The 26,599-nt window shown below is 43.1% G+C and overlaps 1 protein-coding gene and 1 long non-coding RNA gene across 2 annotated transcripts in view; both read left to right on the top strand.

Annotated features, from left to right (window-relative positions):
- TRABD2B (TraB domain containing 2B) overlaps positions 1-21,500 on the top strand; it is a 406,241-nt gene extending 384,741 nt beyond the window's left edge. Inside the window, exon 7 of the mRNA XM_019530624.1 lies at positions 21,017-21,500. Coding sequence (XP_019386169.1) covers positions 21,017-21,239 — 223 coding nt within the window. The 3' untranslated portion in view covers positions 21,240-21,500. The remainder of the gene's footprint in view (positions 1-21,016) is intronic.
- Positions 21,501-22,148: 648 nt separating this feature from the next.
- On the top strand, positions 22,149-25,566 carry LOC109307453. The gene is made up of 2 exons (XR_002100266.1): positions 22,149-24,825; positions 24,874-25,566. It is a non-coding gene; the product is annotated as an uncharacterized LOC109307453 (long non-coding RNA).
- Positions 25,567-26,599: the final 1,033 nt, after the last annotated feature.

Below are 26,599 nucleotides of genomic sequence, written 5' to 3'. Positions count from 1 at the left end.
TGCGCACCACTAAGGGAACAGAGCTCCAGCAAGTGGAAGGCAGCCTATGCCAGGGCTGTTCTGTTAAGGCCCAATGCAGTCCCATATCACTAGCCCAAGTATGAATGAATCTCTGGCAAAGTCCATAGTGGAACACCTACGCTGCCACTTTAAATCACCAGACATCCCTTCTCTCTATGTGGGATGTTTATAATAGCACAATTCAAAGAGGGGTCTCACAAAATTTACCTTCAGTAAAACAAAAGGGCATTTTATGCTTGTTTTTCCTGCTGATGGGAAAGATGATAAACTACAGAAATGCAATTTCCTGCAAAAAAATAACCCTCCAGGAACCTAGCGATGTTTTCCCTATTCACGCCAGCCCTCTAAAAACAATGCAGCTTAACTTTAGGAGTATTTATTCTTTGGAGTGAACACACACACACACACACACACACACACACACACACACACACACGTTCTGCTCTGAAATCTGTGTATGGCACTAGTGCTGACAGCAATGGGATTTCCACATGTCTTTCTGGGGACAGATTTAGCCCCCAAACAGTCTGGTTCTTCAGGAACATAAAGAAGCAGGCAACATATTTCATATTTTCTCTCCTTGCAGCAGTAAACTGCCTTAAGCAACGTTCCAAGCTGCAAAATGAGGCAAATCTGCATATAAAAGACAACCTTCATATGTTTCTGCTAGGCTGTCAGTCTGCTCATCCTTCTGTCCATCTAAAGTCCCAAACGTAGAAAGAAGAGCTATGTATAAACTAAGAAGAAGGGATATTAGGTAGGTAGGTAGGTAGGTAAATGGACAGAGGGAGGGTTTTACATAGCCTGGGATTCAAGGTAGGTGGAAAGGTAGGTAGGTGGATGGATGGAGTGAGGGAGGGCGGGTTCTATGTAGCCTGAGATTCGTTTTCTTCTTGAAACTAAGTCTGCATTTATTCTGGGTTAAATATTTTGTTTTAGCAGCCTGCATACCAAATCCAATGCAATCTCATGCATGAGTGAAAGGAGCCAGGCTAGTAACCAAAACTACAACGATCTAGGTACAATTGATATATGACAGCCAAAAACATCTTCTGCCCCATCCTTCACAAGGGGTTAATAAGAGGTGTAACTACAAGGCTCCAAGAGACATTTCTCTTTCATTCCTGTTGCGTTTTGTTTGTGTGACATCGAACGTTTAAGAGGGTGCAAGGTGCATATTTAGGCATGCACAGTACCGACGGGGTGTTTTTTGGTTGCATAAGCACAGTCCTGTTAGTGACAAGCCTTGTCAAAACACTCCAGGTCTGTCTGACATAAGCCCGAGTAATATGTGTGGTTATGTGCAACAGTTGGCAGCTGCTGGGCTCTGACAGTCGCTTCACTTACACCTCAGCAATGACACATATTCCCTCGGGTTGCAGTATTACACGTGCTGGAGGATGGATGAGTTTCGATTAAGACACTTCACTGGGACTTGGGAGAGCTGGCCTCAGTTCCTGACTCTTTTCCAGACTTCCTTTGCAACCTTGAGAACCTGCCGTATTTTCTCCATGCCTCAGGTCCCCACCTTTTGCTCATATTTTGTCTCTCTCTCTTTCATCCTGTTTCTGTGATCTGGCAAGCATTTATTTCTGTGCTGTACTGTAGGTGGTGGGAATATCCCGCTGATGTCAATGCACAAAGTTAAGGTATGCATAGGCCTTTATATGTATGCACAGCAGCTGATACAACAGGGCTCCACAGGTGGTAATATAAACCAGGATAGATATTACAGTGGAATCACAGGACTTGCACTTTCCTCATTATTTCTTCTTTTTTCCTTTTTTTCTTTTACCTGCCTTTTCCCTGCATGTGTATGCAGTACCAGTATTGGTGCTGGCTGGAGAGGAAGTTGACGCTATGTCTGTAAGTTGTGTTCTATGTACTTATGGGACAGAACCATTTAGCAGTACTTTCTTTCACCATGGGTGTGTCTACCTATGTGCATTTCTTGCACAGTAGCTGTAATTACCATGCGGTATGGGCATGCATCTACACATGCATGCCTCTACCGTGCAGTAAATATGGTGACTTATGCCAACTTGCACGATGCAACTGTCAAATGTATGCCTAATTAGTTACTGAGCACTAATGCACATGTAGATGCCTTACTGCGCAGTAACATGGTCTGTGTGGACTGACGTGGAACTAACTTTAGTCCCAAGTCAGTCCACACACAGCGTTAATGCACTTTAACACCTGTATGTGTAAACACTGGCTTATTCTCACTTACTGTGCAGTAATTTCTTGCACAATAAATTTAACCCAGCGTACGTGCACGTGTAGACAAACCCTGTTGTTATTATTTACCCATTATCATTCTTGTTTTCAATTTGCCAAAGCACTTGTTGTTGGCATCGTGGTAGAGGATAGAACAGCAGAGACTCCCTGTGCCTGGGAAGGATGATTGCACCCAAAAGCTTGCAAAGAACTTTTTCCCGACTATTCAGTTGGTCTAATAAAAAATGGCACATCTATGCAAAACACCTGTCCTGCGCATACCCTGAATCTATGCTACATGCCATTTTAATGTTTGCTCTGTTAATACCAAGTTCTCACCAGTTTATCAAAACAGGACCAATTCCACTCCCACCATTCACGTTCCAAGCTGCACCATGAGAGTTGGAGGTCCAATATTAGACCCCTCACGTAAAATGTCTCCTGTCTACAGGGGAAAAAGCCTGGCATTTTTTACAAAGGGATAGATGGATGTTAAATGAGCATAACTGTCTCTGCACTGAGACAAAGATTTTGTTTTCCCTCAGGCTATTTTTAGCCCAATCTGGCAGCATATGCATTGAGGGCTGGTCTGCAAGAGCTTTGCTCTGAGCTTCACAAATACTTGCATTTCTCTGTTGTGAAAACAGAGCATTTGTGTGTTCCTGGAGCACGTGTTCCTACAGCAAGTCAATGGAAAGCCAGGGCATGCTCAGTGTCCACCCATGTTTATCTTTGCCTCTGAACAAGCATGTGCAGCAAGTGGACGCTGGAGGCAAGCTTGTTTAGCAGATGTTCTGATAGCCTTTCCCATTTATAAATATGAGCCTCTACATTTATGCTTTCCATATCCAGGGCTCTCACTAGACAGATGTTCCTACGCCTAGGTCCTGAAAATCTTTAGCTATAACTTCTCATGGCATGACAGCTTATTTCACAGGAAAAGAAATCATATTGCCATCTCTTACCAAACAGATCAGCATAAATAATCCACCCTTTGCTCTAATCAATGTTAAGATCCTGAATCTGGAAGGCACTTGAATTTAGCTTTGCAAAATACCAGGTGTCCATTTCTCTGGAGGATGACTGATCTTGTTTGATGGACAAATAGAGCACAACTGTTGCTGCTCTGTTAGCTTGAGGGGAATGAGTTGATTTTTGTTTTGTGCTATGTTTGGGAAGCTAGTGTCATGTTCAGGTGTATTTCTTGTGATAGTGAGGAACGGAGTTACATCACAGATTAATCTGACCCACTGTTCCTTTAAAAAAATAAAAAAGAATAGATACTAAGAATCAGCTTTATATCCAAACACACATAGTTGCAAGTTCCTTTATAGAATCATAGAATCAATGAATTGGAAGGGATCTAGACAGATCATCGAGTCCGACCCCCTGCCATAATGCTGGTTCCCTCTCCCCACATGCAGCACCCTGCACTTGTCCTTGTTGAACCACATCCTGTTCAGCTCCGCCCACTTCTCCAACCTGTCCAGGTCTGCCTGGACACGGTCCCTGCCTGCCGGTGTACTCACTTTACCCCACAGCTTGGTGTCATCAGCGCACTTAAACAGGGTGCTCTCCACCCCCTCATCCAGGTCGCTAATGAAGATGTTGAACACCACTGGCCCAAGGACCGAGCCCCGGGGGACTCGGCTGCCCACACCCCCCGGGCCAACATCGACCTGTCCACCCCCCACTCTGGGTGCGCCCCTGGAGCCAGTTTGTCACCCGTGTGACCGTGCATTTGTCCATGCCACAGCCCCTCAGCTTGCCCACCAGAATGGGTGGGACACTGTGTCGAAGCCTTCGGGAAGTCCATCGACATCGACTTCCTCCTTCCCATCTAAACTCTTTGTTACCTGGTCATAGAAAGGGACCAAGTCAGTCAGGCAGGATCGGCCTGGCATGAACCCCGTGCTGGTTACCCCTCAACATCACTTCCCCTGCAGGGCTCTCACAAATGTGGCCCTTAATAATTTTTTCGAAGACCTTCCACAGGACAGAAGTGAGGCTGACTGGCCTGTAGTTGCCAGGCTCTTCCTTCCTCCCCTTCTTGAAAATAGGGACCACATTGGCCCTTTTCCAGTCCTCAGGGACTTGGCCCCAGCACCAGGAGTCCTTGAACCGCGATGACACCAGCCAATTCCCTCAGCACCCGCGGATGAAGGTCATCCGGGCCCGCCGACTTGGACACATCTAAGCCCTCCAGGTAATCCTTAACTAGGTCTGAACTAACAGTCGGGGGACTCGCATCCTTCCTGGGCCTCTCTATGCTGTCACCCGAGAGCACCCCATTGGCAGGAGACAGGAACACGGAGGCAAAGAACTTGTTGGAGAGTTCGGCCTTCTCTCGCGCGTCCGTCACCACTGCCCTGCCCCGCCCCGTAGGGGACCAATGTTACCCCGAGACTTCTTCTTGCTACCTATATACTTGAAGGACTTTTTGTTATCCTTAATCCCAGAAGCGAATCTAAGCTCCCGTGCTGATTTAGCCTTCCTCACCAAATCCCTACAAGCTTGGGTCAGGGAGGTGTACTCCTCCTTGGTCCCTGCACCCTGCTTCCACCACCAGTATGCTTTTTTCTTTGCCCTCAGGCCAGCCTGGATATCTGTGCTCAGCCATGAAGGTTTCTTGGACCCTTTTCCCGCTTTCCTGCACAGAGGAATTGCGTCCTGCTGCGCCCCAAAGACAGCCCCCTTGAGGAAGGACCACCTTTCCTGGACCCCCAGACTAGCTACCCCCTGGGCTCCAAGTGCCTTCCTGACTACTGCCCTGAGCACATCGAAGCTGGCTTTCCTAAAGTCAAGTGTTTGCGCTGTGCTAGTTCCCCTCCCCACCTTTCTCTGAAAAGCAAACTGGATCATTTCACGATCACTGTCCCCTAGCCTCCCTTGTACTAACACCTCTCCAACCAGGTCATCCCCAGAGGCTAACACCAGATCCAGTATGGCATTTTCTCTAGTGGGGACGAGTACCTCCTGCACGAGGTGTAGGACCTGGACACACGTCAGGAACCTTCGTGAGATTGGGCAGTAGACCTGGCCAACTGCTCCTCCCAGTTGATATCAGGGTAATTCATATCCCCCATGAGCACAACATCCCTTGCACATACGGTCTCCCCCAGCTGCCTGGAGAACTCCAGATCCAGCTCTTCCTCCTGATGTGGTGCCTGTAGTAAACCCCTACCGCCAGATCCCTCTCCCCCTACCCTCCTTGGAGCTTGACCCACAGGGTCTCAGTTAAGCCTTCCTCTGGTCCCAGTTGGAGGGTAGAACTGGTATACTGGTCCCTAACATAGAGCGCAACCCCCCACCTTTTTTCCCCTTCCAATCTCTTCTAAACAACCTATAGCCCTCTATGTCCAATGCCCAGTCAAATGTTTCATCCCACCATGTCTCCACTAGGCCAACTAGATCGATTTTCCTGCTTGCAAGCTATGATGACTATGTTTTATTACTTTCGTTAAATTATGTTTTATTACTTTCATTCACTACCTCAGTTCCCCTTTATCTGAATGGTAGAGGTCTCTCCAAGGGGATATGAATCTGGGGTGACATGGTTGTGAGTGGGCAGCTTGCTGTAGGAAAAAGCTAACAGCACTGAAAAAGCAGCCTGCATTGTTTTCCCCACTGCAGAGATCAAGGAGAGTCAGATTTAAAAGTGAGATTTAGGTTGGAAAAAAAGGCTTACAAAGGGATGCTACCTTAATCTTAGTTGTGGCATCTCTTATTTCATAATAATAAGCAGAGGTGGCTGAAATGTTGTGGATTTTGTTAAGCGCCAGCATGAGCCTTTCCTCAAAACTCAGCCAGTTCAGGAACTAACTGTGACCTGAGTTTCTGAGCCTTTCACCATCTTCAATGTATTCACCATATGGTAGTGCTGTAAAGAAAATCTTTGGGTGCAAATACAGGCTGGGGACCAATTGGCTGGGCAGCAGCTCTGCAGAAAAGGACAGGTGACAGGGGACAATAAGCTGAATATGAGCCAACAGTGTGCCCTTGTTGCCAAAAAGGCCAACAGCATCCTGGGTGCATTAGTAGGAGCATTGCCATAAGACTGAGAGAAGTGATTCTTCCCCTCTATTCACTATAGCACTGGTGAGGCCACATACAGAGTCCTGTGTCCAGTTTTGGCCCCCACTACAGAAAGGATGTGGACAAATTGAAGAGAGTCCAGAGGAGGGCAACATAAATGGTTAGGGGCTGGGGGACATGACTGGTGAAGAGAGGCTGAGAGACCTGGGCTTATTTAGTCTGCAGAAGAGAAGACCGAGGTGGATTGAATAGCAGCCGTCAGCTCCCTGCAGGGGTCTGCAAAGAGGACGCAGCTGGACAGTTCTCAGTGGGGGCAGATGACAGGACAAGGAGCAATGGTCTCAACTTGCAGCAAGGGAAGTTGAGGTTGGATATTAGAAACAACTCTTTCATGGGCACGGTAGTAAAGCACTGGAACAGGTTACCCAGAGAGGTGGTGGGATCTCCAGCAGCCTTGGAGATTTTTAAGACTGGGGTAGGCAAAGCCTTGGCTGGCATGATGTAGTTGGGGCTGGTCCTGCTTTGAGCAGGAGGATGGACAAGATGTGACCTCCTAAGATCCCTTCCAACCCTCATTTTCTTTGATTTCTCTGATGACTATGGAGTGATTTACCCTGGACTTTAACCTGTACTGTAGTAAGCAGCAGACACATGACCACCTATCCTAAGTGGGAGATATTAGAGCACCTGGCCTCTAGGTGCCAAATGAGCCACTTTTCATTGAGCAAATGGTTGTCCCAGGATGAAACGGAGCAGGAGTGGACACACGGCACATTCTGAAGAGAGGCAAGAATTTGTGTGGGTGATATCTTTTATTGGAACAACTGCATTGTTGGACTAGACGTGATCGGTCCCTGTCTATCCCAAGCATGCGGTTGGTTCAATAAAAGGCATTACCCACAAGAATTCTTGCCTCTCACATATTTCCTGGACCATCCTGGCAACAGCATCAACTCAACATATTCTACATAGTAACTTTCCCATATTGCAAAGTTTCTGCACATTTTTCAAGTGGTGACTTTACCTTGGATTCAGGTGACCAACTGTGTAGTTCAGCTGTGCATCTTGTATCTACTCCATGTTAACTATGCAGTAATGCCAATAGACTATGTAGTAAGCAAGTTGTGCATCTATCTATACCCTTATTTGAGCCTCAAAAGCTTGTATGCGGCTGTTCATCCAGCTCCACATGTCTAGATGTTAACTGGTACTGACAGAAGAAGTGTCAAGACAAAGCAAGTGTTCCTATGTAGTTTCTTACTCAATCCAAACCAAGAAAGACTAGAAATAGCATGGGGACCTGTTCTTTTCACATTTGCCAACTGCTTTCCAGAATAAAGAAGTTTTGCATGAGTTTAAAGATGTGAAACTTTGGATATTGCAAGTGATTGTTGGGATTGGTCCATCATTAATTACCATAAAGCAAAAGGCCAGGAGCAAAATGATTTTATCCACGTGAGGAATATCCTTGGCCATTAAAAAGGAGAAATGTGTACTTAAAACAAGAGAACACAGAACTTTGTATAACTACCCCCGAACTTTGGAAAGACTCCATTCACTAAGCTACAGAGACCCTGCTTACCGTTCAGAAAATGGGTTTCTCTTGATACTGCTATCTGAATCATGATCAAGTAATAAATAATATTTGAATGGCAGCTTCCTCCAGCCAAGGCACTTGGGTTATTATAAAACAATGAAAGCATTAATAAAAGGAGGAGAAATATGCACACAGAACTACTGAATGCACCCAAGCCAATGGCCAAAGATCCAAAAGAAAACAGAATTTGAAACAGGGTGAGTGAATGGAAGGTATTAGGAGGTAACACAAATCGTCATTCCAAAATCTAATCTTGATTCAGATCTGGAAGTGTGTTTTTAAAGGGTGGGAAGAGAGAATCTGACTTCAGCTACTATGGAGACATTACGATGTAGGGCAGAGTTTGCCAACCGTTTATGAATGACGGGACTAATGAATGCAACCCAGCCCTAAAGCAGGACACCGTGTATGACCCAGACACTGCCACTGCCATTTCCAATCCAGCTACCACTGCTTCCCTTGCTATCCCCCTTCCTCAATGTATTGCAGATCCCTGCCCTACCAGTATGTGCCACTGGTTCGCCCCACCACTGCCTGCCTCTGCGGGCCGAATCAACTCTTCAGAAGCCAGATCTGGCCCACGGACCTTAGGTTGCTAACTCCTGACCTAGGCGATAAACTGCTAGATGGGTCTGTGTCTGCGAAGTCAGCTCAGGCAGATCACTTTCCCTCTCTGTGCCTCAGTGTCTCCAGCTTGAAAATGAAGTTGATGAGACTGGCTTCCTTTGTAACATGATTTGAAATGGATAGAGGAAACCTGCTGCCTAGGAGCCAGTCACAGTGATTATGGCAGTGGGTGTCATCAATGTGGATCGATAGATGATAGAGTTGCAAGGAAGCATGAAGATGACCCTGTAAACCTGACCCCGGGGGTCTACTTGCACCTCAAAGATCTCTGGTGTCTCTAAAGGGCAGGTGGAGTCTGAGCAGGATACACATCTGGATGAAGATCTAGAAGGACTTTTATCTTAAATTCATAGCTTTGGCTTGCTCAAAGCCTAGTTCCTGTAGTTACGTACACGATGGACCAGGTTCCCATATCATTCTCGACTGTGTATGCCCTAAGCAATGTCATCATACAGAGTCCCTGAGAAGAGAATGAGAACCACAGAGGATTATAGCCCTGATAAGCACCCATTAAACTGGGTGATTTAGAAACCTAGGGAGCAAAGACGATGTCTTTGTGAGCTGCAAGTCCAGCATCCCAACTGGGACCTGTTGTAAACTTGGGCATGCTGAACTGCTTAATTCGTAGAGTGCTTTGGCATGGCTCTGTGCACACGCAGGAGGCATTCCCAAACAGCATCCCACTTACTGCGTGCACGGCAGGGAGCCCCCTCTCAGCTAGCAGCTTCTTAACCGCCGAAGGCTGCCAGTGATCTTTGTGTAAGCAAGCAGTGGCATCTCCAGGATTTCTGAGGGTACTTTCCTTTGCTCTGGAAATATTTTGAGGGGAGAAATACATGCTACGAATGGTTTGAGTGTAGCTACTTTGCAAGACCCAGCAAGAAGCGTATGTCTTGTGGGCAACCGAAGCCACTGAATGACCTTCACATTTTCAGCTGGCAAATATGCAACCTGACATTGTTTTCCCCAAGAGTCAATCCTTGCAAATGACGGGAAGAAAAAAAGAGCTTGCACTTTTCCTTGGGCTTAGACTATATTCCTGCACTCAACACAGCTCACATATAGCGTGTTCAAGGGTCTGAGCAAAACCTAAACAAGGATTGGACTAATATTCAGTTTAAGAGGCTGTGAATAAACAGAGATGAAAGAAAGAGCCTGGTGAATGAAAGAGAAAACATGCAACAGAAACTAAGCAGAAAGAAAAAACAAGAAATGGAAAGAAGGAGCAGAGAAGAGGAAAGGGAAAATGTTTGCAGGGGTGGGAGTTTGATTTAGCTTTTTGAGGGGTTTTTGTTTCGTTTTATTCCCTAAAAAAATAAGCTGAGGTTCTCCTTAGCTGGAGTAATTTTGGATGCAAGAGGAACACGCTGCAGAAAGGAACTGATACTTCAGAATGTTTTTGGCATTTCCCCTATATATTGCCTATTTGAAATCATCTAAAATCTCGAGAGGAAATACTTTAAAAGTATTTAACAATAAAGTGGAAAAGTAAAATATATCCATATAAATAGCCTCCCCAAGCACATCTAAACATGGAAAGTTAATCCTGCGCATCTGCAAAGAATATTTGGGTGGCGGTACCAAACAAACACTTGATGGAGAGGAGGAAAGTGGCGCACCATTCATGCTGTTTCTCATTAAATTCTGAATCACCCCAAAATAAGGGTGGTTTGGCTTGGGCTGTTTTAATGAAAAGGGGCCACTTGCAAAACGTAGCTAAAAGACGCATGGTGGGATTCTGAACAAGAATAGCATTTGTGGATAAAGTTCAACAACACACCTTACATTTTATTGCATGGAAACCTGATCTTTTTTTTTTTTTTAAATCAGGCATGTGCCGCTTGGCAGCAGAGTGCCAAAAAATCCTTGATTGAGAAACATGTGGTCCAGACTTTCTTCACATCATGTGTGTCTTTGCAGGTATCCTGAGTGTACTGAATTCCTTATAAGTGTGCCAATATTCACCTTAATTGGATGGACAGCTGCCAGTGAGCTACATACCCGTCACTCGTATGCACATTTACCAAGATCATGCCTACAACTCCAGGAAGGGCATGCACAAAAATTGCACGGACAAAGTAGACATGCATTTTTGCATATCTAGACGCGTGCACAGAATGTGCACATGGACTTTTATGAGCCAGCGTCAGCATCCAGATTTAGCAGTTTTATTGAACATATTCTGGCTTGGCGGTCCATGTCGAACTGGCAAAACAAACAGTTCTGAAGTCTCCTGTCTTAGCAAAGCCTGGGTCTTATTTAAAAACTGGGATGGATTTTACTGGCTTGGTGGTTGTATACAGCTAATATATGGCAAGGGGACGTTTTTAGGACATTAGAGAATCATCAAAGCATTTCTAAGAAGGGCAAAGGAAAGAGCTAATGTTGTCATCTCCTGTCTCTGGACCACCCATACAGTCCCCCAACAAATCCCGGTATTCTTCAGCTACAGTATCCTGACTCATTGTTCACAGGGATTTTAAAGAATTTCATTTCTCTTTTCATTTTTTTAAGGATGACTTGTAGTTTCCTGACAGGCTGGTTTTAATAAGGTTGAAATCTTTGTTGTTGCCAAATCAGAGAGGAATATAACATCTTTAAGTCATTAGGCGGGAATGGGGTAATCACTCTGACGGTGCGCTTCAAAGGTTATTGGTTTTTACAGTGTGTTCACCAGCCCGCAGTTGTATGAAAAATAACCAAGGCATTGATTCTGCCTCGGCTCGGGGGATGTTACAACGGGCGCAGGGTTTGCATGTGAGGCATTAGGACCTGCGGGGTACTAATGAGGCAAGGCGAAAACGTGGTAGTGAGACATAAGAGTGATCCATCTCCCAAACCTTTGCCCAAAAGACTACAAAGGCTTGACTGTAACAACGGCAAGATTTAACCCCTTCTGAGGCTTAATGAATGAACCTGCACTGCACTTTGTAATGAAGGGATAAACTCAGCCTTGCCAAAAGTGAATAGGACTCAGGTTTCTTCGGTACTTTGTTCGAGGGCTGGATTTTGCACAAAGAGAGATCGTTGTCGAGGAATTCTGCATACGGTCAGGGCAGCGGGAAGGTCCAGCTCCATGCGACAGCCTGCCAAGTGTCCATGTTAAATTGTTATTTGTATGGCAGCAATCATGTATAGGCACCCCCTGAGATCACATTGTGTTACGTGCTGGACAAACCTTGCAGAAAAGAATTGGCTTTCTGATTCAAAAAAAGGGGAAACGGAGGCACAATGATGTGTCCGGGGTCTGAAAGCAGAGAGCGGCAGAGTCGAGAATAGAAGCCAAACTGAATGACTGCCCATGGATCTGTGAAAGGATGAGAAGCTTTTGAAACGCACCTTACAGGCTGCGTCTTTTCCCATGGACAGCAGGGTGAACCAGCGTACGCTGCTCTGAAATTGCTCCTGCTTACACAGCCTTATGTGAGAAGCCAGACTTAGGACCTAGTGATACTCCTATCTTTTCCTGACCCGGGTAGGCCCTGTGCTATTCATAATGATTAGTGGTTTCTGCCACTAAAGAACAGTAGTGTACATAACAGTCAGCCCGTATAATGTTTCTGCCAAAGGAGCACATATACCTATTGCTATGAATGTACAATATTCTCAAACTTCATTGCCTATAGCAACTCTCCTACCAATACTGCTTTTCCAAACCCCTCAGATGCTACGTTACAGAGTTAAAATTTATAGCAGAAGGGAATAAAGAGGGCTAAATACAAAAAAGTGGGGCAGGGGCTGCAAAGGAGATGGTACCTGCAGCCTCTTGGCTGTCCTATGGAAAAGCAAACCTCCTGTTGGGCTTATTCAGTTTGGGGCAAAGCTTTATATTGACTCTTCATAGTTTCTAGGGTCGGAAGGGACCTGAGTAGATCACCTAGTCCGACCCCCAACTCCGACTCTTGTTTTAGTCCACCCCCCTGCAACTTCATATTTGCACCAACGGCCCCGATGCTAAATTTCCAAGCAGCCACTACTTTCTCCTACTATTTTGCCTCCCTTCTTTTACTTGCTTCATTCTCCTTTTTGCTGCGTGGTCTCTCCTCTCTTGGTGCGCATGCCTGGCTGCAGCTAGTCAGACCCATGCCAGCCAAGTGTCCTGGAGGGCTGAAGCCCTTGCTCACTGCCCTGTGTCCTTTCAAAGCTGTCTTCTCTTCAAGTGTCCTTTCCTTCTCCCTCCTCCCCCACATGCTCCCTTCCAAAGATAAAACGGTGACAGCCGCAGCCTTAACACAGTGCAGGATGGCTGGAATAAATAGCCTGCTATCAGCAGTGACGCACCACCCTTGGCTTCGGCGTGTGTCACAGGTTCAAAGGTGCCTGCTTCAAGGGTGGATATCATTCCCCATTGATCTCTGGCACAGCCAAGGCATTTGATCAAGGCCGGATCAGAGCCAGAGGGTCTTTTCAGGTGCAAATGTGGTTTCCATTAGAGTCTCGTCTAAAGTGCGCCCTTATCATCAGTAGCCGTCCGCTGAGATATTCAAGATGTTGAGACCATCACACTGCCTGTCTCCAGGCATCGAAGGTTAATCCTTCTGTCCTGGGACACAGTGTTGCTTTCTCAGAAAGAAAGCCTAGATTCATGCAGTAGCAAAAATGGGCCTGGATATGGGATCCTAATAATGAGGGTGGAGAATAACAGCACTCCAACCCAATTCAACAAAATGCGTAATGGTGAGTACCTGAATACAGTCAACCATGAGATTGCTTGTGTGCTTGTAGATAAGACTGGGAACGGTATTTTCTGTGCTTTGCAGGATTGACTCCTTGGGCTTCAAAGCTAAGTGACAAGAGTTAAGCTGTGTAACACATGGACAATCGTTGGGTAGATAGTTGGTCTCCCACAGGGGTTATCTGCTGCTCCCCAACATAAAAAAGACAAGAAAAAACGTAGTATACTTTATCTATTAATTAGAATCATTTCTAGGATTCAATCCTGCATAGGCTGAAAGACACGGTTCAGACTAGGCATGCTCGGGCATCTTTGTGCAATTATTTGCCTCTGTTTATAGATTCAGATACTAGAATAGGAAGGCAAGAAGAGACCATTAGATCTGATCTCCCTTAGAGCACACAGCGTTTTGCCCAGCTACTCCTGGATTGAGCCCAGTAAACTGTGTGAAACTATAGCATGTCTTTCAGTGTTGATGTGGAGACTTTAAAAGGTGGAGAATCTGCTATGTCCTTTGGTAGCTGGCTAATCATTCTCAGTGTTAAAAATGTGTGTATTTTTTCTTACTTAAATTCGTCTGGCTTTAACTTCCAGCCACTGAAGCTTGCAATGGCTTTTTCCATTAGAGGAAAGAACCTTTTAAAACCCAATGCTGTCTCCCTATTAGGCTATTAAATTTCTAACTCAATTATCATACAGCATGTAGCTGAACCCCCGGACCCAAACCATATTGGCATTTGCCTCTTGACTAATAACATTTGGTGACATGAAGACATCTGATTAGAATCCAGAGAAACTGCCTTTTTCCAGGAAAGGGACATTATTAGTCATCTCAGATCTGAAAAAGCCACCAGGAAAATAATGTGATCAGTTCTTTCCACATCTGTTTGCTTTAAACAACAAAAAAGCACAATTATGGTGAAATTTGTTTTGAAAATAAATAGGAAGCACATGGTGAGTATTGTTTAAAAAAAAAACCCTACAACAACAGAAGATCAACCTCAAATCACAAATGCAAACCAGGCGTTATTACATGGAGTATTTACCTAGAAACAACATTGCAATTTACCGGCTCATTATGTTTTTAATTGCAAAATACATTTTTCAGGCTCAGTCTAAGTTGACAGGTCATCTGCATGAGCCCTCTGTGTCAGCTAGTATAAACAAAAGTGTTAGGCTTGTACATTTTTTTTTAGGTTAGTTAATAATAATCATCATGTATTTACATAGCCGCTTTCATCCAGAAGTGTCTCAAATGACTTTGTAAAAGGCGTGTGCAAGAAAGACTTTACCCTTCAGGGAATGTCAGCCATTGCGGGGGTAAAACATGATAGACACGTACCTGCATGGTCATCAGATATTCACTCCTACAGGCCTTTTTTAAACAGGTTGGCCACTGGCCTCAGAGAGAGCTCTTGGAAAGGGAAAGCTTCCTTCATTGCACTCTTAGGTACCAAGAGATGAAAATACCAACTCTGCTTGAAACTTGAAAGGGGTATAAAGTAGGAGGAATTCATGAAGGGTGCATGCACACATTCAAATAACCTGGGACAATTCTCCTGGGTTTGTTTTCCTGGTGCAAAACCTTACCCGGAGACACCTGAACAGGCATTCAAATACTGACCCCTTAAGTGCAGAGATCAGACAGCACTGGTGCTATGCAGCTAATGGGTTCCTGTTCACTTATCTCAGCATGGTCTTCAGGCTCCCTCAGCCTGCCTGGTGGCTGATGACAGCAGTTCACAGGTTAGCCCTGATTGGTTGACCCAGATTGCTCAGGGTTAGCCTGTGTCTCCCTCCACCACAGCATGGGATTGGGATTGTGAAGTTGGCATATTCTGTTCCCCGCTTGGCTGGAATAGTAGGGCCCAGTCTGAGGTATGCACTGGCCACATCTATGCAAGACACCGACTGTGCAGTTTTTAGTGCACGGTTGTTTCATACTTGCATACCCAATTACTAACTGACTGCATAGTAACTGGCATTACTATGCAGAAACCAGCTCCACATGGCTTCCTAGTGACCCTAACTAAGCTACTGCACAGTACTGCTCCAGGGTTCATGCCCTGCAATGCTACTGTGCAATGCTAATGAGCTACTGCGCAGTAAGCATCTCATGTAGACATAGCCACCATCTCTTAGGCAGGGTTTTCAAGGAATATAGGCACACAAAGATACAGATAGATGCTGAGTAGCATCTTCTAAAGCCTCTTAAATGATTGAGGCCCCTTTACTTCTGTGTTTCAGTTTCTCTGGTTGTAAAATGAGGATAACGAAATGGCCCATGCTTGTAAAGTGCTTTGCGCTCTATGGATAAAAAGCACTACGCACAAGGGTATTCTTATCAGGTGGGTGTTCTTATCAGGTTTTCAATTTTATATCCCTTCTAAAAGATGCCTCCACCCTCAGCTTTCACCATGAGCAGCACTGAGACCAGTTCTTTTAAGACCCTCAGATATATAAAATTCTCATTGTTTTCACCAAAAACAAGCCAGCCTAAAAGCAAAGCTGTTGCCTCTGTCTTGCTATTCTTATAGATTTTGCTGCTGGGAGAAGATAATGTAAAGGCACTAGGGGCACATTTACATGTCACCCTATGGTGACATTGTTACTGCGCTATGCTTTAGTACCTCCTTTTGGACCAGCACAGTAGCCACCTCTACTGCACTGTGCACAGTTATTTTTAGCCCCTACTTTGCCATAATGGTGCACTAAAATGGGAGAGTGTGCCACTATGGTGAAGTAGCTACTGGTGACACGTAGGGGCATGTAATCGCTATGTCACCATAGCACATTGCTACAGCAATATAGCACATAGCTACGGCAACATAGCACGATGTTTAGACGTGGCCTATGTGTTGCTGTTCATAAGGACCAGATAAGCCTTAAAAAAAATTAAAAAGACAAAATAATTGCAGTTTTCTTCCTCCTCAGAAAGCTAAAGCTCAAACAGAACTGATCCCCCAAATGGAGGAGTAATGGCATATTGTGCTATTTAGTGTCATGGCCCTGGTTTTCACTCCAGGCCCATTCCCAGTTTCAGCAAGCTACTTAAATACTCCTGTGCTTAAAGTTCAGGGTGTAAGTCAGTGGGTCTGTTCATGTATTTGGTCTTAGGCATGTGACTGAGGATCCTTTCCTGAGACAGTTTTATGAGTTTTAATAGGGAATGGACAATGGCTGACAAACACAACAATTTGGAAATGGCCTTATTATCTGATCAAAATTACAAGCTTGCAAATGTGATACCACAGGTCATTTGGCTAAAAGAAGCCAGGAGTTTTCCAGATTTGTGTAATGATTCCGTAAGTGGAAGAGCAAAACAGAAGTTCAAACAAAGCTGATTACAAGTCAGAGAGCAGGTTTTATTAAAGGCACTTTATCACGGAATAGAGAGTCCAGCATGGAACAATCCTGCCTTGGCAGGAGGTTGCAGTAGATGATCTGAGAGGTATTTTTCATTTCTAATATCTGTGATTTATTATTTAGTGTTCTTAATGTGCAGTTTAGAGCCTGCTCAAAATGAAGCCAATGGAAAAGTTCCCAGGAAAAGCCCCTGCATGATAAAGCAGACAATTGAGTGCTTATACTCCTACAGAAGAACAGGGGCGGTGCAAGTGCACATGCACCATTCTGCCAAGATGCCATAGCAATGAAACAGCTAGAGAGAATATGTTCTAGGGGTAACAGACAAATGGTTGTGTTAATAAAATGCTCACTATGTATTCACATATAATATTAATAAGTTTGTGCCCAGACCCGGACACAGACATGGGCGAACTGGGCGGCCGCCTGGGGCCCAGACAGAAAGGAGGCCCAAAAATGAAAAAATAAATTACAATTGCAAAAAAAAAAAATTAATGCTGCACATATACAGGACTGGCAGTGTTATCATTTGAGAACAACCTATTTAAAGACATCAGCGATAGATGTGATTTGCAACAAAAACAATCATTATCTCTGGCGAAGTGGGGTCCGATACTAAAAGTTCACCTGGAGCCACCAGGAGTCTAGGTGCGGCGCTGCTTGTGCTTATTACTACTCAATATTTTTAAATAATTATTTTACCCATAAAAAAGAATATTATCTTCATCCTAACATACACATTTTGAAAGACCTGCAGTGACTAACGGTATATATACATTGATATCATTTATATTAGTTCTGGATACCAATGTAAACTACACTGGGATCCAACGTGGACAGACATGCAGCTCTCTAGGTGTATCTCCATGCGGTAGGAACTACTGAAATTCCCCCACTTTGGGTGGCAGCGGAGCAGGGACCAGCCTTGGGACTCCCTTGGGATGGAAGCAGACAGACGGCACTTGCACTGACTTTGTCCTTTATTTTTCCCAGGGTATTTGATACTGAATTTGTACACGTTCCAGTACTGTTGAAATTGATGTCATCTGTCTGCTCCTGGTTTATAGCCTCTGAAAGCTGGTTACAATGTGTGTTGCAATTAAACAAAAATGTTCAAGAAAAGGCCCTGATTGCCAACAACCCCCCACCCATCCAGTTTTTAGAAACGACCCACCCAAATATTTGAGCAGAAAACGGAAAATTTAAGCCCCAAAATGAAAATGTTGATTAGAAATGCTGCCAGACCAACTTGTGGGAGCTGTAGATTGGGTGACTAACGCCCCTGTTCTCCTTCGTGGGCCTGGTCCCCCGGCTGGACTGTGTCTGCCTTGATGTGTGGAGAGAGTAGACTATGGCACATCATAGAAGATGTGCTCTGGCTACTAGACCAAGCCCTGGCAAGAGAATGGGGACAGAAAGCATCCAATCTACACCCCCACAAGGTCATTTTAAATTGATTTGTTCTGTTTTTATCTGAAAGGGTTTCAGTTGATGTTTTTTTTTTTCTTGGCGAGTTGAAATTTTTCCGCAGGGAAGAACCTACCTTCTGACCATCTAATGTGAGAAGCCTAAGTCCAGTTTTCAAATAAAACAAAAACAAACCAAAACAATTTAGGGCTAGTTTTTCAAAGATGAATAAAAATGCGGAAAGTTCAAATGAGCTCCTAACTGCCTCTTAGGGGGCTTAACATCCAGCCTAAGTTTTGATTTTAAAATGATTGATTGGCCTATCAAATTTTCTCTTAATAAAAATAGGTATATATTGAAAAATAACAACTGTGCCATTGACATGACTCTGCACTAGCTATTAGAACCATTATTCTCAGTACATATTAGACATTTAAACGCAAAGCTACCCATAGTTATTCTGAAGGGGATAATGTTTTATAAGACATATAAGCTTTCGTTCTTCAGGACATAAGCCAACAACAAGCAGCCTGCATTTGGGAAGGTGCTTTCTCTGGGGTCAAGTTACTAGAGAATTCTCCATAATGGGGGTTTTACATCTTTCTGTGGCTCATCCACGACCGGTTCCTGTCAGAGACACGCTACCGTTTAGACAGACGTTTTGCCTGAACTCATGAGACAGCTCCCATATCCTTAATTTGTAACCAGCGTGTCTTGTCCATAGGAATGCCTTGCTTTAATTCCTTAGACGTTAGTGAAGTTTAATAATACGCGAGATAAAAGCATGGAGTAATAAATCGAATGCAATACCAAACAAAAAATGTTACCCCAAAGAGCTGCAGATTAGTATAAGGAGTAGAAATGGAATTAAAAGGAAGCATCACAACATCCATGAAATGTCATATGTGATGAACTGGCTTGTCAAAGGTATTGATTGACTCGTTGACTGCTCGTTTGTGTTTACCATTGCCATCTACTGGGTGAAATCAGACCTTCCCTTTCACATACAGAATTCATGGAGATCTACTCCAGATGTTTATAGCATCCAGAAGAGACTTGTGTAGAACTTCATACTAGTATTTTCTAGCTTCCGCTTGTTATTGCTCATTCAGAAGACATTTGCACATTTGCATCTTGTGCCACTGAATTGTATCCTCCTGCTTAAAACCTCAGTTACCCGATGACCTTTTTATCTGCAGTTTTCTGCAGTCACAGACGTTTCTCCAAATCAAGTCAGTGTGGCAGATGGTGTAAATCAATGTGTCTCTATTTCAAAATAGCTATGTGGATTTGTATCCCCTGGGAATCTGGCCACAGCCTATTATGTTGTCTGCATTTGGGGAGCATTTTTTTGCTACATCATGTTTGAAAAATCTCTTCTTCCTTCTTCAGAAGTTCTGCTTCTACGAGATATACATCTGTGTGTGTATGTATATAGACACACACATATATACTTAAATATATATATGTGCATACATTATATATATTTGTATACATGCATGCACGTATATTTATATATTTGTAGACTTGCATGCATGTTTATATACAAGGACTGCACTGGCTGTTGGCTTTTCCGGGGGTAGTTTACTGGAGTCCTGCTCCTTTGCAAATGGGAAAAGAACTTCAGTTAAACACTGCCACTGTTGGCACACGCATTGCATTGTCATTCTTCCCCTCACTTGTCAAAAGACTGTCCTGTCTTTAAGATTAAAAAGCTACCAGACACATCCCATAGTTTGCAATTCTTGACCAAAGCTATAGCACATAGCCTATGAGGAAAGGCTGGAAGAATTTCAATTATTTACTCTGGAGAAGCGTAGACTGAGGTGGGGATTTGACGCCAATCTTGAGACACAAAAAGGGTTGTTATAAAGAAGATGGTGATCAAACCTTTCATTGTCCACATGGTGCAGGTTATAAAATTACGGTCTTAAATTGCAACAGGAGAGATCTAGGTTGGATCTTAAAGCGATTTGAATTATGAAGGTGACTAAGTACTGAAACAGATTACTGAGAGATGTTGTGGCATCTCCATCACTGGACATTTTTAGGTTCATATTACACCACCACTTGGTTGAGATGCTTTATGCAACGATGATCCTTCCCTGAGCAGAAGGGGTTGGACTAGCTGGCTTCTTGAGGTCTCTTACAGCCCTACTTTTCTGTGATTTTAGGATGGCTTCTTCACTGTTGGACATTGAGAGCGCGTCCGTTCCTATGGAAAGTTGTCTGGGATGGGGCTAGCAACCTGAGACCCCAAACTTAGTTCTGAATGGGACTTCTTACTTTAGATTTCATTGGCCATGTCTACACATTCATTAACATGTTTTTGCTACTGCACATTAAATGTAGTACCTCTAATATAAGGTACTATCTAAAGGTGCTTTAGGCAGCCCCAATGCACACTAGCTAAAGCAAATGCCTTTTTAGTGATCATTAATGAGCAGTAAACTAATTCTACTGTGCATCAGCATACTGGCACTGTTTTTGATGTGGTGTTTTAATGCACAGTAGAATAAGCCATTGTGGGTTAAAGTCCACATATAGTCATGCCCATTGGGACCAGAATTAGATCCTAAAAGCACATCATAAATAAACTCTAACATAAAGGTTGAATGATACTTCAGTCATGTAACTATTGGCCCAGATCCAGAGCCACGTACCTAATCATAGCTCTATCAACTGTATTTCAGACACTCTGTTTTGATTGAAAATCCCTTGTAGCCAGTTGAATTGAAGTTCTCATCTCTAAGATTGCAGCCATAAATGAGAGTAAATGAGTAGAGACAAGGCTTCCATGTTCTCTTTCATGATCTCACTGGATTCTCTTAGGTAAGTGGCATCAATCCATGCCTCAGTTTCCCCCAGTAGCAACCAAAGACCATAACATGCCTCTGCGAAGGAGGTGGTGAGGTATTTAGCATATTAAGCTCTTCAGGGGAAAGAACTATATTTGGGCAAGATGTTCCGCTTGTTATTAGTACTGATTTAGGAAGATGCTGGCTCAGTAATACCTGGACAGGGAAAACAAACATCATATAATTTTCTCCCTTTGTCTTTCTTTTTAGCACGACCACATTACCTTCCTACATCAAGATCACCAATGGTTACATCACGGTCAAGCCACCCATTTGGATTTCAAACCGACTGGATCAGAGACCCCGTTCAGATCGCCCCTCTCACCATCAACCCAAAAGCTCAGCGCCAGGCAGTGTGTTGGTGCCATCACTAACTGCTTCTTTCTGTGTAGCAATAGCTTCTTTCCTCCTGAGTCTACTGAGGCCTTCCTGACCCACCTCATTTCATGTGCAATAGCCAGAGGAGAGAACAGAGATAATTTATGACCAAACAGGAGGCTTGTTCAAGAGCAGTTTCAACCCGGATGTTCTAACTGAAGGGAAATGGTTGTGTCTCTAGCTGGTTTTGTTGCTTTCCCAGATACGTTTTAAAACTCTAAAGCTTTATGGTAACACTGACTTACATCTTCTTTTTGTAGAAGGATCTTTATTTCCCATAGTGCTATGGGGCTTTGTAAAATATATGTGTTCATATTAAAAAAAAAAAAGAAAGTGTATTTATTCGACTGGTAAACTTATTGTTGTTTTATATGTTAATAACATCCGTATTAAACAGTAGCAATGGTGAAATGGATAAATTAATATTTGCTATATCTGTCTTTGAACTGACACTGCCAAAGTCAGCATTGACCCCCAAAGAACGTGTTTTGGTCATTTCAGTTTTACAGCCACCGTCTCATAGGCCAATTTGCGCTGATCCTTTTTATTTTATCTTTTTTTTTTCGATCTGTTCACTGCAATTTAAATACACCTGAGGCAAATTCTGCTTTCTGTGGGCTATCTCCATTAGGAAAAAAGTGTGTTCTTAACATTAGGTAAAATCTTAGTGAAGGAGACATAGGGCATGACTACACATGCCTATTTCAGGTGCTTTAGCCCGATTTAAGGTGCATTAAGAGTGCAGGTCTATAAGTGCATGCTCGTAATACACTTTAAAAATGGTGATTTTAAGCTATTCTTGCCTAAATTTGATACCTCAAAAGGAGGTATCAAATTGGTGTGCAAATAGCTCATGGGCCTTAACACATATGTAGACAGGTTAAGGTCCATTTGCACTGTGTATTTTGAGTGACTTGGGACTAACTTTAGTAGTTATAAAGCAAATGATGATCAAACGTTTCATTGTCATAACTTTAGTCCCAAATCAGTCCCAACACAGTGTTAATGCACCTTAGTGCATGCATGTGTACATGCATGCCTAAACTGCCTTAATGTGTATTAGGCAAATATGCATTAAGTTTAGGCATGTGTAAAAGCACATGTAGCCACACCCACAGGGGGTTTCCACACGTTAACAATTCAAGATAAATCTTTAACTCACCCTTTTATTTCATACAGAAACAACAAACTGCCTTGTCTCCACTGTGACTAATTAGCAGTTCCTGGTAATAAACCTGGAGTAAGAACACACAGACTGAAGATGTGCCTTTTAAGTCTAGGGTACCCCTACAGAGTTGGTATCTCCTCTTATAGACATGGTGTATCAGCGTAACTCTATTTCTGATTTTCCTCAGTGCAGACAAAAACAGGGTCTGACCTAGCTACAGGCTGTAACTGTTTAATCACATGCTGGTCTACAGAACTTGTGTCTGGCCATCATTTAGACAATGTAGGCTGGGCAGGTTGGATGCAGAAGCAGCTTAAAGTTCAGGTTTGTAATGCCATGCTCCTACTGCTCTGATGTATATGACTGGTCCCTCTGTGTTGAATCATGACCTAATCTAAAACCCACTCAGATTTATGAAAAGACGCCTATTGACTTCACTAAACTTTGGATTGGGCCCTTTGGTCATGAAGGCATACAGAAAGATTCTCAAGAGGTGGAGATCAGGACACTTCTATTTATTTAATAGAGCTGTGCCAGGTTATACCCACTAAAAATCTCACTCACTTGCCAAATGGCTTGTTTTGAGTTTGACGGTGATATACAGGGAAAAGAGAAGAAGCATGAAACTTCACTTCAATCTCATCCTCAGTGGGCTAAATGCACAGTAGACTAATTCTCCTGTGCATTAGTGCGGCAGGCAAAAACGTGCTAATGCGCAATAGAATTAGTCTAGAATTAGTCCTGTGATGACAGGTACCAAACTTAATGTGCTGTAAGTATAGTGCATTAATGAATGTGTACACATGTCCAGTGAGAACCAGGTTGCTTGCTACTCTCTGGAAACTAGTTACAGAGAATTTTGAACACCACCCATAATTTAAAAGGCAGCACGTTTAGTAGAGCAAATTGATTTTTGTTCTTCAATGCTTTTTTTTTGGTGGAAATGAAAATTGTGGAATATGTTCAATTTGATTGGAAGGTTTCATAGTTTCAAAGAAAATCAGAAATGGAAAACAATACAAAGATCAATCAAACGATGCCATTGCTTTGCAGCAGGCAGACTGAATTTGTAAATAGGAGGGTTTTTTTTTTTTAAAGAAGCTAAAATAATTTTAGTTTTGGGTTTTCACTCAAGTTTTCCCACAGGAAATTTAATAGCAATCCACTCTAGTGTTTAGCCTTCCAGGAATGGAAAGGACATTTTGCATAGGGATCTGTAAGCAATTGTACGGTGAATCATACTAACAAAATTAGGTGTTTGTTTGTTTGTTCCATCTCTATCACAGTTAACAGAAGAAAATACGGCAGGTTAAGGAATAGTCAGGGTGTAAAAGGCAAATGCCTTTATCTGGAACCTGCTCCACAAAGCTAGGATGCTCCAGGTTGTACATGACTTTTTTGTTTCATATTCCATCACATCCCAGGTAAAGATCAACCCTTTGGTGCAATGTCAAGGCAACAAATGATAGAGGGAGTTTTTTTCTGAATCGACTATATAGGCTTTGCTTCCCTTCAGATAGAAGGATGCTAAGATTCATTTTAGGTGCATGGCATGGAAGTGAGGGGGTACATTGCTTAGTGAGCTAGATCTGTTTTTCCAGGGCTGGTACAAAAGCCTACAACTTGAAATGGAAAACATTGAGCGTTGCCCCCAGTGAGAGCTTCAAGCACGTCTCATGCATACTTTTACATTGTATATTTTGGCTTGTGGAAGGTTAGAGATGTTGGTTTTGGAAGGAAGCCATTCACCTTGCATGATATTTATTGCACTGGATCGCATATTGGAAACATGTTTTAGGATCTTTAGTTTCAGTTTTATTTGAGCTCTTATGCTGTAAGAGATTTCATTTGAGTATAACAGCTTAGAAACTCTTCATTTTCAATATAAACTTGCCTAGGAAAGGGTTCTACTGCAGCAGACAGTGACCTGGATCTTTTAACTGAGACCTTTGAACTCATTTCCAGATAAATGACCCCATACTAAATGACCCCATACTACAGGTAATATGCAGGTTTTCTTGAGACGATGGTATATGACATAGAACAAAGCCCAGGGTTATTACCATTGCAATATGGCAGCATCTAGAGATGAGGGACCTGGTTTGCTCTGTAAAGCACAGTTAGAGATAATCCCTGCCTCCTAGAAATTAAAACCAAATAGGCAAGACAGAGGTAGAAGGGGAACAAGAGATGCAGTAGCCTGTCTTGCATTATACAGTCAGATGTTAGTGGGGCTCAAGATACAACCTGCGTCTCCCAACCTTATTCAATAAAGCACAATTATTTCCTACTTTGACCTGTATGTGAGGGTATATATAGATATCTAGATCTAGATATCTCTATACATAGTAATTTACTGGTTGTCAAAATATTGCACACACACAATAGTCAGTTGGAAGTTCACTGTAGTAGCAAAAAAAGATCTCTGAGCCACTGTTCCAAAAGCAACATATATAGCTATCTATAGATAGATGTCTATAGATCTATATAGAGAGAGAGAGCGAGAGAGAGAGAGAGAGAGGACATCTGCCCTCCTATGGATAATCTTACGAAATCTCTGTAACAAGTTTCTCCTCTGGAAGCACAATATTAGCAAAGGATTTAGTGCAGACGTAGCTGCTTTAAGGCTATCTAGCAGCCAGAAATGGGGAAGGGCCAATACTGTGTAATCAATGAGTTTTCCATGGACCCTAACTGAGGCAGCTCTACATCAACAGCTTTAACACAGTTCTCTAATCAGATAATATTCCCTTTATGCCATAGTCTACAGATATCTTTCCAACTAACTGCCATAATCTACAGATATCTTTCCAACTAACTGCTTTCAGTCAAATGTTTGTAAAACAGAGCAATAAATAAATAAAGGACTATAAAATAAGACCCCACTGCACTGGACTCTAGACAATATGGAATACATAGTAATTAACTGTGCTAATCCAGTCCTAATAAATGTAGAAAATAATCATGACATTAACATGCCCCACTTGAATACAGGACTTTCAGAACCACAGTTTTGTGCTATCCAGTGTATTTTTGTTTGGAGAGTGTGTATAAAATTCAGATGCATGCTGTGTGCATTATAATAAGAGTCATGGTCTACCGGCTGCACTGGACTTCTATTTTCCTTTTGGGTTTTGAGCTTTTAGGGCTTGGATTTTTAGGCTTCCCACAGCAACCACAAGAGATAGAAATTGACTTTCTTTTTTCCCCTTAGCAAAAGCTGGGAGTTATGTGTAATCACATGACTCCAGGAGTTGGCGCTTTAAGAAAAACAGCCACTACCACGAGAGCCACAGTAAAATTGCAACTGTTGGCCACACTGTATATCTGAAATATCCTCCAGATTTTTCATGAAATTTCTTCTAACAAGGGTCATGATTTTGGTATTGTTAGATCCAACTTTGAAAACTCATGTGATTCGGTCTCACAGCAGAACACTAAGTTAAAATCAATCCTCGTAGAGTTGGTCCTCTATCTAATGCAGCAAACTCATGCTAGTTAACTATCTAGCCTGCGAGGAAAAGAAAATGCAGCATTGCAAACAAAAGAATCTATTCCAACTGTTTTGTGTCCGTGCTTTTCTTGCCACTGTTCACCTACAGACCTTATCCTAAAGTGTGTTGCCATCTGGAGAGCATGTCTAAAGTGGAGATCACTGGGTGGCACATTACATTGTGTGAATGGCATGTTTTTCCAGTGTACCTATTCGGGTTTTTGAATAATCCATTGTCTTCCTATACCTCTACTGGTAGTAACTGCTGAGTTTGATTAATAATCAAAAACCCTTGGTCTTGAACTCCCTGCACCTTCCTCCAAACTCAGAGGTAACTGAGGGAAATCCAAGGCTCAGTGCAGTATATTTATCTACTTTCTTTGATAGGCAGTTGGCAAGAAAGTGAGATAGTTCAAACCATCCTTAATGCAATAATGTGCTCAGGCAATTTATTACCAACCAGCCCCCATGTGGGAAGGACTCGTTCACAGAGTATTTATATCAGAGAAACCAAAGTGCCAAGATTTAGGTTTTTTGGTTTTTTTTAAATCAGCTACATGTCATTGCTCTGAAGTGCTGCTGACTAAGGTAATTCTAGGGAATAAGGTAATTCAATATTGGGTCCAAACCTGCGTAGGCTAGATTCACACCTCTGGCGAGATTGCCAGGCCAACCAGGGCCCATCTTCAAGTTCATCTGGTTTGACTGAGTTGGAGAAAACCAGCCGCATGAGACGGCCCGTTCACACCACTGC

The sequence above is a fragment of the Crocodylus porosus genome, unplaced genomic scaffold (assembly GCF_001723895.1).
Source record: "Crocodylus porosus isolate Cpor-Errol unplaced genomic scaffold, CroPor_comp1, whole genome shotgun sequence".
Classification (NCBI taxonomy): Eukaryota; Metazoa; Chordata; order Crocodylia; family Crocodylidae; genus Crocodylus; species Crocodylus porosus.
Note: the sequence above shows the minus strand (reverse complement) of the source record. Positions and strands in the feature narration are given on the sequence as shown.